We start from the raw sequence: 14,686 nt of genomic DNA on the forward strand, positions 1-14,686 counted from the left end.
CAAGCCTCCTATCCTTATCTCGAAATTCTCTTCAATGCCCGCAACACGTTTTTTATGCGCATAGACATTACCCAATCCAGATGTTGGGAAGTTAGAATACCGTTCTACAGCCATCGAACACCATCACAATGGATGAACAAATGGTCAATGGTTTCCCCATCTCTTTTACACATATAACACCACTTAGTAACACAAAAACTTTTTCTTCGAAGATTGTCCATCGTTAACGCCTGCCCCTCACAACCGTCCATAATAAGAGAGCAACTCGTGGAGGCAATTTACGTTGCCACACCATCTTCTAGGGAAATGAACTCTCCACCGAGTCGAATATGGATCTAAAATAAGAGCGAACTGAAAAAATATCATCCCGTTCCAACCTCCACTTGCTATAATCACACACTCCTACCTGAATATGCACCTCCTGCAAGGAAGTCAAAAACAGTGTATAATCATCCAATTCCTAATCCCGGAGTCCCCTCTCAAAAGCAATATTTGAGCTATAACTTCCATTATGAATGGCTATTACATCATTCACCATAGCGAATGGTTCCAAGGCAATGTGGTGCAGAGAGGGAAATCGTGCCTTTAGCGGATGATCTCCACACTACTAATCATCCCAAAATCTGATACTGTTGCCATTTCCCGCCACATATGTCAATTTATCTTGAAATTCATTCCATCCTCGTTGGATTTACTTCCACAGACTCACCCTATAAGATCCACGACCCTCGATTGAGCACCAACCCCCTTCCACCACACCATACTTCGCTCCAATGATTTTTCTCCAAAAACTTTCACTTTCCACTCCAAATCGCTACAACCACTTGCCCAATAAAGCCTTATTAAATAGAACGAGGCTCCTCAATCCAAAGCCCCCGTTCTTACAGGAGAACAAACCACACCCCAATTAACCAGATGAAATTTCTTCTCTTTTCCTAACCCTGCCCAAAGAAACACCTTTTGAATCTTCTCTAATCTGTTTGTCACGGTAACAGGAATGGGAAACAATGACAAAAAATAAGTTGGGAGATTAGAGAGTGTGGATTTTATGAGGGTAAGGCGGCCTCCCTTCGAAAGGTACATACGCTTCCACCCCGCTAACCTCTTCTCCATCCTTTCGACAATTCTACTCCAAATATGTTTACATTTAAACTTTGCCCCTAAATGAAGCCCAAGGTAAGACATGGACAACTGTGTAACCCTACAACCCAATATATAGACCAACTCATCCACATTTGGAACCTTTCCTACTGGAATAGCCTCAGATTTCTCCAAATTAATCTTCAATCCTGACACTGCTTCAAAGCATAGAAATAGCCGGTGCAAGTTTCTGAATTGCTCATTATTTGCATCGTATATAATCAGTATATCGTCTGCAAATAGCAAATGGGAAACCTGTATGTGTCCAACCGTAAAATCTATTATCAAACCTTCTCCCACAGCTTTCTCAAGCATCCTACTGAATGCCTCCATAACAATCACAAATAACAATGGAGACAAGGGGATCCCCTTGCCTCAAACCTCTGCTGCTTCATAAATAACCCTCCGAGCTATCGTTAACCAAGACTGAGAATAAAACAGTAGAGATACAAAATTGAATCCACTTATACCACTTTTCCCCAAAGCCGCATCTCCTGAGCATGTATATAGGAACCCCCAGTTCACGTGATCATATGCCTTCTGAATATCGAGCTTGCATAACATCCCTAGCACCCCAAACGTAATCTAGAGTCAATGCATTCATTCGTTATAAGCACAGAATCCAAAATCTGCCTTCCTTTTACAAAATCATTCTAACACTTAGTCACTACTTTTTCCAGCACCTCCTTCAATCTATTTGCTAAAATCTTTACAATAATCTTGTATATCCCGTTGACTAAGCTAATAGGACGAAAATCCTTAACGTCAACTGCTTCCAATTTTTCGGGGATCAACACAATAAATGTAATATTAGAACTTCTCAAGAATCTGCCATAATCAAAAAAATAGGAAAGAACATCAATAATGTCCGACCGCACCACCTCCCAACACGCCTTATAAAATGCGAACGAGAAGCCATCTGGTCTTGGTGCTTTATCATCATTCATGCTGAAAACCATCTCTTTGATTTCGTCTTCCCCAAATGGTCTCTCTAACCAACTGGCATCCTCCTTCGTGATAGTAGAAAAGTCCAATTAATTCACCTCCTGCCTCCAGTCAAACTGTTCCAAATAGAGATTTTGATAGAATCTCACCATTTGATTCCCAATATCCTGCGGGTCCTCATAAGTAGCCCCATCGACCTCTAACAAAGTGATAGAGTTGTTGCGCCTGTTAGAATTAGCGACTCTATGGAAAAACTTGGTGCATTTGTCCCCCTCTTTCAACCAAGTGACCCTAGATTTCTAGCGCTAAGCAATCTCCTCCATCTCCACCATTCTTTCCAACTCTCCCCTTAACACTCCACGACTCTCCCTCTCCTCCCAACCAACCATGGACTCTCCTCCTGCCTATCCAGTTCTTCTATTTTTACAATGCAACGAGTTTTATGCCAGTTAACATCTCCCACCACTTCCCCATTCCACCTTTTTAGATCCCTCTTCAGAGCTTTTAATTTTCGATCCAATACATAATTGGGAGACCCCCTGAACTCATAAGATGCCCACCAATCTCGTACTCGCTCCCTGAAGCCATCTATCTTCAGCCATATCTTCTCAAATCTAAAAGGCATTCTTACACCACACCTCACATTCCCCGATAACAGAATAGGAAAATGATCAGAATACACTCTCCCCAATCTCCTCTAAGTGACCTCTGGATATTTGGCCTCCCACTTTTCACTAATCAAAAAACGATCTATTCGAGATAAAACAGGTTGATCCCGATTAGATGACCAAGTGAAGTCTCCTCCAATCAAAGGCATGTCTACCAACATATTTTCGCTAATAAAATCTGAGAAATTCTCCATTGCTCCTCTTAATCTCCTACCACTAGACCTCTTAGTAGGAAACCAAACCACATTAAAATCTCCCCCAATGCATGTTGGAATGTTCCACCAAGCTATCATCTCGGCCAACTCATCCCACAATCCACCTCTACTTTCGTCAGCATTAGGCCCGTAAACTCCTATAAACATCTAATGGAATCCATCCCCAATATTTTTGAACGAAAATGATAAGGAGAATAGCCCTTCACCGACCTTCTCCATATCAAGAACTCTAGTGTCCCACATGACTAACGCACCTCCTGAAGCCCCCGATGACCCCATATATTGATATCTGACATGCTGTCCCCCCATAAACTACTAACAACTGCCCTCGAGATGTACTCCAATTTAGCTTCTTGTAAGCAAAAAAGGTTCGCCCTCCACCCCTTAACAGATTTCGAACACCTAACCTTTTCCCTGCTTCATTAAGCCCCCTCACGTTCCAACTAATTATTTTTGGGATCATCTTAACGCTCTCTCATCCCTCCCAAGCAAACTTTTCTTTGATTCGCCGTCCTTAGCATCATAATTTACAGACCATTCAAGCCGCTTAAATTCACGATCACCCTTTCTTCTTGATTCCCCACCTTGTATGCTCATCCCCTGTCTCCTACTAGCCTCTTTCCTCAAATAATTGCAGAAGTCTACTTTCATATCCATTGCATGACACACCAACCAACTTGCTGAAATCCTAAATTTTTTGAAGGACACAATTTGAAGATGGGGGCTCAAGTTCAGTCGCATTCACTTTCGTTGTTTCCTCTGCAAGACGATACTCCAATGGATCATGTGGATATCCATCTATTTCCTCCACCTGCTCGGTATTACTATCTATTTTGCCCTGGTTGGCACCATCTACCCACAGCACTATCGCTTTGTCAGTCTCTAATTCCTTTTCTTTAGGGGGCTTTGAATGCCTTCTATTATATGTGTTCCCCACCATAGTTCTCGAGCATGTTGCCTTGCTCTCTTTTAGTATTGTAGAGACTGATCCATCTGCCAATACATATCCCGTCCCTTGCTCAACTGATAATAGTCCATCAGTTGGCGATGTCATGTTCATCATTCCCAGGTCTCCAACTCCAAATTCTCCATATTTGGCTCTCCTTTGATAGGCCAAGATCCCACTTCCCGATCTGCTTCAATCCCCGAGTTATTATCTTCCTTATCTTCAGGAGTCGAGCATCCTTCATCCACATCCATCCCACACTAGTAACAAAGCATCTTGGGATCCACTACAGACCCCCAACCTACAAGCCTAAGTAATTCATTCATCTCCCCGAGTCATTATCTTCCTTATCTTCAAGAGTCGAGCGTTCTTCGTCCACATCCATCCCACACTTGTAACAAAGCATCTTGGGGTCCACTACAGACCCACAACCTACAAGCCTAAGTAATTCATTCATCTCCCATTTCAACGACTGGACACGAGCCTTATTTCGACGATATTCAATGCACCATCATCTGAACCTTCTGCATATGCTGCCTTAGACTTAGGCTTCGTACTATTACTTTCATCTTCACTCATAATAACCACCTTCTCCTTTCTCATTAGTACCCTTCGATCAACATTCTGCGGGCCTGTATAGTTTCTGCAACTTCGTTATAGCTCATCCCTTGTCAACGTTGTTTGTTCATGTACGACATTTGACCTTATCTCCAACAACAAATGAATCAACAACTGCCTGAAACACCGGCGAAATTGATGCCCATCCTTCTCCATTCACCCCTTCCGGCACCATCAGAACTCCCTTCCGACGTCTATCCCCAAACTCTGCTATCGTCTAGTACCTACCACGGATGTTCGCACATCGTTGTGCTAAGAAAGCTCTTGATGACTCATTGAACCTAGAGACAAAATCCTCTAACCTACTAGTTCCTCTCAACTTGTCCACCATATTCACCATCCAGAGTGTGCCAAACCTTCCCATACAAATTGTGTTCGATATCTTTGAGCCCCACTCAGTCATCCTAACAATACCAAGATTGTTAACAAAAATTGCAAACTCCTTTGCCTCCACTTGAAAACAATGATTGAAAACCACGTCGTATGCATCCACTAACTTCCTCCGTCGATTGTATGTAAACGGTGCATTTGACGGCAAAATAGGCTGCGTGAGTGATCTGGAGACATTTTGGTCGTCTTTCTCATTTTTCGACGATGGCACGTGACTATCACGCGCGGCTCCAATGGCGTGTGCTCCTTACAGCATCGCTTCCCTAGTCAGAAACACCTGTACATGACGCCTATCAGGCGCGTTCGCTTGGATAGTTGCCGGAGATTGCTGTATCTGGACGGCGGTGCTAGGGTTTCCACCTAGGGGTGTCGCATGATTGTGCGATTTTATATGTGGCATGGGGCCAGTGTCAATGGGGTTGTCGAACGACGCGATGTTGCCGTCACTGGCGTTGGCAATGGGTGGTGGTATTTGGATGGACATTGGCTGGTTTCGGGGTTGGGTGTTAGGGAGAGGGTGTCCATCAGGGAGAGAGAAAAAGAAATTTAAATGCAGGAAAATTGAAAATAAGATAAATAAAAAATATCTATTTTGAATTTAATTGATCTATTTTGATTGAGCTTTGGCGGGTCAGCTTTAGTGGGTTAATTTTATCTTGGCCTGAATTGAGCTATTTTGATTGGGCTGCCCTTTAATATTATATTAAGCTGCTTTGAATTTTTTCTTTTGAGCTATTTTTACTTGTGTACACTTTGGTCATTTGTTAATCATGGCTGAACGTAATATGAAAATGGTGAATGAAATCACAGTAATCCCATCCTCAAAAATCACCAAAAGAAAGTTAACGGGTAGTAGAAATTATGCTCAATGAAAGAGAATTGTTCGTAGGTATGTGTCCAGTTTAGATTGGGCAATCACTTGACTGATAATCCACCTCCACATTCTGATACTAATCCTGGGATTCAAAAAAATGGTTGATGGAGGATGATAAACTCTTTAATCAGATTCAAAATACTCTTGACCCGACAGTGGATGATGTTATTAATCATTGTGATACTGTTAAAGAACTATAGGACTATCTAGAGTTTATGTATGCTAGTAAACATGATGTATCGCATGTTCATGAACTAATGCTGAAAATTTATCGCGCTGAGCAAAAGGGACGAAATCTATTTCAATATTATATTGAAGTAAAACAAGCATTTAAAGAAAAGCGAGCCATGTTTCTTATTACTAGTGATATGAAGAAGATGTAAGAACAAGAAAAGTAGATTGTTGTCCAGTGTTTTCTTGCAGGATTAGGTCCTGAATATGATGTGGCTCATACTCAGTTACTTGCCAGAGAGGCATTACCTTCGTTGAGTGATATATATGCTCGTCTCCTTCTGGTATGCAAGGACAATGATAAGGTGCAATGTATAGTACCAAATGAGACGGTAGCTTTAGTTGGCACAAATTCAAAATTAAATAACAATTACAATAATAAAGGAAGAGGAAGAGGAGGAGGTAGTCGAGATAAAATTTCTAGCGGTGGTTCTCGTGGTTGTTATTATTGTGGAGAGCAAGGACATATTAGAAGGAGCTGTTGGAAATTGAATGGTAAACCAGCAAAGAACACAAGTCAGACTCCCATGAGAAAGTTTGCAAATGTTGTCGGTCGGGATGGTCTTTTACCTACATCTTCTACTCAGCCTCAAATTACAGTTTCAATAGATAAATATACATGCCTTACACAATTTTACGCTTCTCAACAGCCTCTTACAACTTCCACTTCCACTTTAGCCAACACAGGTACTTCTATAGCGTGTCTCTCTACCGCATCCCATAATTGGGTCATTGATTCCGGTGCCACAAATCATATGACTGGGAATACAGGTATTCTTTCATCACTTCAATACTCTTCCAATTTACCATGCGTCACTTTAGCTAATGGGTCTACAACTTCTGTTATTGGATATGGGACTGCACATCCAACAAATTCTCTTCCAATGTCATCTGTTTTATGTTTACCTAAGTTTCCTTTCAATCTTTTATTTGTGAATCAAATTACTAAATCTCTTAATTGTAGTGTTCATTTCTTTCCTAACCATTGCGCTATCCAGGATCTTGGGACGAAGTAGATTATTGGTAGAGGGCGTGAGCTCAATGGCTTATATGTACTCGATTCTTTTCCTACACAGGTGCCAAGATCGACTGCATGCACTAGTACTTCTTCTCTTCTGCAGCTCCACTGTCGCTTCGATCATCCTTCTCTCCCTGTTTTGAAGCAATTGTGTCCTAGTCTTAGTCAAGTGTCTCAATTAGCAAAACACTATAGAGTATCATATTCTTCCATAATGAATACACGGGCTGTGTCCCCTTTTGATTTAATACATTCAGATATTTGGGGTCCTTGTTCTATTTTATCTAAGCGGCCGTTTAAGCCACATTATTTGTAGATTATAATAAGATGAATAGTATTTTTTTGAAAAATGAGTGGTTGAAAAGTTTTTTATTTACGTATAATATTATTTTATTGAAAATTGTGTGGTTAAAAGTATGAGAGAAAAAAAAATTTAATTTAATGTAATGAGAAATAATGGAGCTCAAACGGGGGCTAAGTCAGGTTTTCGCTATTTTGTTACTTTCGTGGATGATCATTCTCATGTTACTTGGTTATATCTTATGAAAAATCATTCTGAACTATTCTCAATTTTTTGTGCCTTTTATGATGAGATTAAAACTTAATTTGACAAATCTATACGTATCTTAAGGAGTGATAATGCCAAGGAGTATTTCTCATCGACATTTACTTCATTTCTTTCACATAATGGCATTATTCATCAATATTCATGTATTGTTACTCCACAACAAAATGGAGTGACAGAAAGAAAGAATCGTCATTTATTGGACGTCGCACGAGCTCCTCTTTTTCACATGAAAGTTTCAAAAGAATTTTGGGCAGATGCCGTCTCTACTGCATGTTACTTAATCAATCATCTGTCTTCATCTGTCTTGGATGATAAAATCCCTTATTCCATTCTATTTCCCTCTCAGACTCTCTTCTCTCTTGCTCCTAGAATATTTGGCTGCACTTGCCTTGTTCAAGATATGAGATCTCAAATTTTCAAACTTGATCCTAAATCCCTTAAGTGTATATTTATGGGTTATTCTCAATATCAAAAAGGTTATCAGTGCTTTTCTCCCTCCTTAGGATGATACTTAGTGTCTGCCGATGTCACTTTTTTCGAGTCTACATCGTTTTCTAGTACTACTGTGTCATCTAATCCATCTTCTATTGAGTCTGGGGATGACTTCCTTATTTACACTGTCACTACATCTATGTTACCAGTTTCTTCTCGTCCTTCTATTCGAAGTGCTTACACTCGTCATGTGCAACAATCTTCGGTGGCACCTGATGTTGGCCATGACTTGCCTCCTCTACCTGCTTCTTCGCCTCAAGATTTATCACCTCCTCCTGATCCTACTCTTAATTTTCCCATTACTCTCCGAAAAGGTAAACGATCATGTACCTATCCTGTTTCTTCTTTTGTTTCTTATCATGCATTATCACCATCTTCCAAGTCTTTCATTGCTTCTTTAGAGCATGTATCCGTACCAAAATCTATCTCTGAAACTCTATCCCATAGTGGTTGGCAAGCAGCCATGCAAGACGAAATGTTGGCACTAGAACATAATCACATATGGGAATTAGTTCCTTTACCTCTCCATAAAAGGCAATTGGTTGCAAATGGGTGTTTACAATCAAGATGAATCTTGATGGATCTGTTACTCGATTGAAGGCTGTTTCTTCTTTTGTTTCTTATCATGCATTATCACCATCTTCCAAGTCTTTCATTGCTTCTTTAGAGCATGTATCCGTACCAAAATCTATCTCTGAAACTCTATCCCATAGTGGTTGGCAAGCAGCCATGCAAGACGAAATGTTGGCACTAGAACATAATCACATATGGGAATTAGTTCCTTTACCTCTCCATAAAAGGCAATTGGTTGCAAATGGGTGTTTACAATCAAGATGAATCTTGATGGATCTGTTACTCGATTGAAGGCTTGTTTAGTTGCTAAGGGGTATGCTCAAACTTATGGTGTGGATTAGTCTGAGACTTTCTCTCTTGTTGCTAAGCTAGCTTCTATTCGATTATGTTGAGAGGTTACAATTTTATTGTAATATAGTTATCATAGTCTTAGTTGTATCTTCATTTGAATTTGAATAAATCTGGTAAGATAAGGTAAGCTAGTTGGTTGGTTAGTTAGGAGTTGTTCCTTTAATTTCTCTACAATTTATATTCAAATAAGGTCCTATTTTTTATGGGATCTGACATTGTATTCACCTCTATTTAATAGAGATATTCTTGTATAAACAATACAATTTTAAGTCATTAAAATTAATATTGCATCAGAGCAGACTCTGTTACTTTTCAAATTTTAAAACAAAAAATGGCAAACACCGCCACGACCAGTGCAACTCGGGAAGGTGAGTCTGATGTATCTACCGAGTCTTCACAGTGAATAACCTCTAGAGAAGGACCAGTGGCTAGCTACGGTGAGTCCCACACTCTGCAGATCACACAACACAAGCTCAATGGATCCAATTACCTGGATTGGTCTCAATCGGTGCTATTGGTTATTCGAGGTAAAGGAAAAGTTGGTTATCTTACTGGAGAGACAAAGAAACCAGAAGCACAAGATACTGGATATCGGATCTGGGAGTCAGAAAATTCCATGGTCACTGCGTGGTTGGTAAATTCTATGGAACCCAAGATTGGTAGAAATTATTTATCCTATAAAACTGCCAAAGAGGTATGGGATCTCGCCCAATCTATGTATTCTGATTTTGGTAACTCATCCCAAATGTTTGAATTAAAATCGATATTAAGAGATATGAGGCAAGGCGAAACTACTATAATCGATTACTAAAATATTTTGGTGGGTCTTTGGCAAGAATTTGATTTATTTAATGATGTACGCTGGTCATGCCCAGGAGATGCTCTGAAGAATACTCAGAAACTAGAAAAGGAGAGATTGTTCGATTTTCTTCATGGACTGAACAAGGAAGGATTCTTGGTATAAAGCCACTGCTGTCAATACAAGATGCCTTTGCAAAGGTTCGACATGAAGAGAGTAGAAGGAGAGTCATGCTTTCAAGATATGAGATCTCAAATTTTCAAACTTGATCCTAAATCCCTTAAGTGTATATTTATGGGTTATTCTCAATATCAAAAAGGTTATCAGTGCTTTTCTCCCTCCTTAGGATGATACTTAGTGTCTGCCGATGTCACTTTTTTCGAGTCTACATCGTTTTCTAGTACTACTGTGTCATCTAATCCATCTTCTATTGAGTCTGGGGATGACTTCCTTATTTACACTGTCACTACATCTATGTTACCAGTTTCTTCTCGTCCTTCTATTCGAAGTGCTTACACTCGTCATGTGCAACAATCTTCGGTGGCACCTGATGTTGGCCATGACTTGCCTCCTCTACCTGCTTCTTCGCCTCAAGATTTATCACCTCCTCCTGATCCTACTCTTAATTTTCCCATTACTCTCCGAAAAGGTAAACGATCATGTACCTATCCTGTTTCTTCTTTTGTTTCTTATCATGCATTATCACCATCTTCCAAGTCTTTCATTGCTTCTTTAGAGCATGTATCCGTACCAAAATCTATCTCTGAAACTCTATCCCATAGTGGTTGGCAAGCAGCCATGCAAGACGAAATGTTGGCACTAGAACATAATCACATATGGGAATTAGTTCCTTTACCTCTCCATAAAAGGCAATTGGTTGCAAATGGGTGTTTACAATCAAGATGAATCTTGATGGATCTGTTACTCGATTGAAGGTGTTTACAGTCAAGATGAATCTTGATGGATCTGTTACTCGATTGAAGGCTTGTTTAGTTGCTAAGGGGTATGCTCAAACTTATGGTGTGGATTAGTCTGAGACTTTCTCTCTTGTTGCTAAGCTAGCTTCTATTCGATTATGTTGAGAGGTTACAATTTTATTGTAATATAGTTATCATAGTCTTAGTTGTATCTTCATTTGAATTTGAATAAATCTGGTAAGATAAGGTAAGCTAGTTGGTTGGTTAGTTAGGAGTTGTTCCTTTAATTTCTCTACAATTTATATTCAAATAAGGTCCTATTTTTTATGGGATCTGACATTGTATTCACCTCTATTTAATAGAGATATTCTTGTATAAACAATACAATTTTAAGTCATTAAAATTAATATTGCATCAGAGCAGACTCTGTTACTTTCCAAATTTTAAAACAAAAAATGGCAAACACCGCCACGACCAGTGCAACTCGGGAAGGTGAGTCTGATGTATCTACCGAGTCTTCACAGTGAATACCTCTAGAGAAGGACCAGTGGCTAGCTACGGTGAGTCCCACACTCTGCAGATCACACAACACAAGCTCAATGGATCCAATTACCTGGATTGGTCTCAATCGGTGCTATTGGTTATTCGAGGTAAAGGAAAAGTTGGTTATCTTACTGGAGAGACAAAGAAACCAGAAGCACAAGATACTGGATATCGGATCTGGGAGTCAGAAAATTCCATGGTCACTGCGTGGTTGGTAAATTCTATGGAACCCAAGATTGGTAGAAATTATTTATCCTATAAAACTGCCAAAGAGGTATGGGATCTCGCCCAATCTATGTATTCTGATTTTGGTAACTCATCCCAAATGTTTAAAATCGATATTAAGAGATATGAGGCAAGGCGAAACTACTATAATCGATTACTAAAATATTTTGGTGGGTCTTTGGCAAGAATTTGATTTATTTAATGATGTACGCTGGTCATGCCCAGGAGATGCTCTGAAGAATACTCAGAAACTAGAAAAGGAGAGATTGTTCGATTTTCTTCATGGACTGAACAAGGAAGGATTCTTGGTATAAAGCCACTGCTGTCAATACAAGATGCCTTTGCAAAGGTTCGACATGAAGAGAGTAGAAGGAGAGTCATGATGAAATCTAGTTATGTGGAAAACTCTCTGCAGAACTCAGCACTTGCAGCAAAGCGACCCGTCTATAACCAACAACAAAATCAGGAGCAGCGTAGAGAAAAAAAGGATTGGCGTGACTACTGTAAGAGATTCTATCATACTAAAGAAAATTGTTGGAAGATAAATGGAAAACCTACAAACTGGCAACCAAGGCATGAACGTGATGGCAATGGCAGAGAATTTCAACTTGCAGGAGATGGTAGAGGATTCCAAGTCAGGTAATCAGCAAGGGAGATCCTGTTTTAGTCCCAAACAGATTTCAGAATTGCAGACTTTGCTTCAAAATCTGCAAAGTACTTCACACCAACCACATCAGGCTCTTCATCAGGATGCTTCACAGCCAAGTATTAATGCCAATTGCAATATAGCCCAGAAAGATAGCTTCTCCACTGCTCTAATTACGAAGACATCAGTGAATGATCTATGGATAATTGATTCAGGGGCTTCAGACCATATGACAGGGAATTATGAGTTATTTTCTGACTATATTTCGTGTTCTGGTTCATTGAAAATCAGGATTGCTGATAGTTCTTTATCCTCAATTATAGGGATAGGGACTATTGTGGTCTCACCACTTATAACTCTCAAATCAGTTTTACATGTTCCCAATCTTTCATGTCATCTTATTTCAATAATCAAACTAACTAAAGACTTGAGTTGTGAAGTTAACTTTTCTCCATATATGTGTAAATTTCAGGATTTGTATTCAGGGAAGATGATTGGCATTGCTAAGTGAAGTAATGATTTGTACTATCTTGAAGATTCCAAGGAAGGCAAGACTGCTCAGTTTCAAGCTTATGGAAGTAAAAGTGTTTCTAGCTCAAGTTCCGTTCCTACATATGTTTTGAATAAAGTGATGTTATGGCATAAAAGACTAGGGCATCCTAACTTTAGTTATTTGAAGAAGTTGTTTCCAACGTTATTCAATAATAAAGATGCAAGTTTGTTCAAATGTGATATTTTCCAGTTAGCTAAACACACTCGAAACACTTATCCCACACGACCATATAGATCACCTAAGCCTTTTTCCATGTTCCACAGTGATATTTGGGGACCACTTAAGATTAAAAATATAACAGGGTTTAGGTGGTTTATTACTTTTATAGATGATCACACTAGAGTTTGCTGGGTGTTTTTGTTGAAAGAAAAATCAGAGGCAGGAAGTGTGTTACAAAACTTTCACAAATTCAGATATTTCATACAGATAATGGGAAAGAGTACTTTAATCAAAATTTGGGGAATTATCTCAGTGATCATGGAATCGTACACCAGTGTACATGTGTAGGAACACCACAACAAAGTGGGATTGCTGAAAGGAAAAATAGGCATTTGTTAGAAGTTGCAAGAGCTTTACTCTTTACTAATAATGTGCCTAAGATGTTTTGGGGAGAAGTTGTTTTGACAGCATCCTATGTTATCAATAGATTGCCTTCTAGTGTTCTCGATTTTAAAATTCCAATTCAAAAACTTTTACAATCCTATCCTCACAATAGGTTATTTCATAATTTACCTATCAAAGTCTTTGGGTGTACGGTTTTTTTTGACAGAAACCAAATTAGATCCTAGATCAATAAAATGTATATTTTTGGGTTATTCACCATCTCAAAAGGGCTATAAATGTTTTTTTCCTAAGACTAAAATGTTTTTTGTTACTATGGATGTGACATTTTTTTAGGATACGACCTATTTTCATCATCCACTTCAGGGGGAGAACATAAGGGAAGTGAATTTTTTTCCTAATGATGATTTACTTTCTAGTAGTTCAAGTTCTAGTTCTGGCCCTGAATCTACACTAGTAATTCGACAATCAATTCCAGATTATATTGTTGAACTAGAAGTTTCTCCACTTGTTGAACCAAGTTCATCACAACAGTCATATTTTTTAGATGAAGGCAACCAAGCAGAACATCATCAGCAGAAAAAATCTAAAGTAATTGTATACACCAGAAAGCCAAAGCAAGATCAAAATGTACAAGCCATTGCTACCCCAAACCACAGTCAACAATCAGACCCGGATATAGATCAACACCAACTTCCTATTTCTAGTGCTCCAGATCAGCATCAAGATAAAGAGGACCTGCCAATTGCCTTGAGAAAGGGTACAAGATCTTGTACCTAGCACCCTATTCACAATTATATGACATTTAGAAATCTATTATGCTCTTACAGAAACTTTAGCTGGAAGGTGTCGAGAGAAACTATTCCAACAAAATTGATGAAGCTCTTAAAGAAACGGTTTGGAAAAATGCAGTGTTAGAGGAAATGAATGCTTTGACGAAAAATCAGACATGGGATATTATGAAACTTCCATCAGGAAAATGTACGGTTGGCTATAAATGGGTGTTTACCATCAAATATAAAGCAGATGGGAATATTGAGAGATATAAGGCTCGTTTAGTTGCCAAAGGGTTCACTCTGACCTTCGGCATTGACTATAATGAGACGTTCGCACTGGTGGCCAAGTTAAATACAATCAGGGTCTTAATCTCGGTGGCTGCTAATCTTGATTGGCCACTTTATTTGATGGATGTGAAGAATGCATTCTTAAATGGAGAATTGGAAGAAGAAGTTTACATGGAGCCACCACCAAGCTTTGAGAAAGAATTTGCGACTAATAATGTATGTCGGTTGAAGAAATCACTCTATTGCTTAAAACAATCACCAAGAGCATGGTTTGATCACTTCACTAAATCAGTAAAAAGGTTTGGATATTGTCAAGGGCAGACTAATCATAAATTGTTTATCAAGCATA

The 14,686-nt window shown here is 39.2% G+C and overlaps 1 protein-coding gene and 1 pseudogene across 1 annotated transcript; one reads left to right on the top strand and one right to left on the bottom strand.

The window, feature by feature from the left end:
- Positions 1-14,686, bottom strand: part of LOC111406682 — a 39,955-nt pseudogene that overhangs the window by 2,238 nt on the left and 23,031 nt on the right.
- LOC111405878 lies at positions 11,086-12,893 on the top strand. The gene is made up of 2 exons (XM_023034964.1): positions 11,086-11,562; positions 11,739-12,893. Exon 2 carries the CDS (start codon positions 12,059-12,061, stop codon positions 12,668-12,670), a length of 612 nt encoding a protein of 203 aa, XP_022890732.1. The 5' UTR covers positions 11,086-11,562; positions 11,739-12,058; the 3' UTR covers positions 12,671-12,893.

The sequence above is a fragment of the Olea europaea genome, chromosome 12, assembly GCF_002742605.1.
Source record: "Olea europaea var. sylvestris chromosome 12, O_europaea_v1, whole genome shotgun sequence".
NCBI lineage: Eukaryota > Viridiplantae > Streptophyta > Magnoliopsida > Lamiales > Oleaceae > Olea > Olea europaea.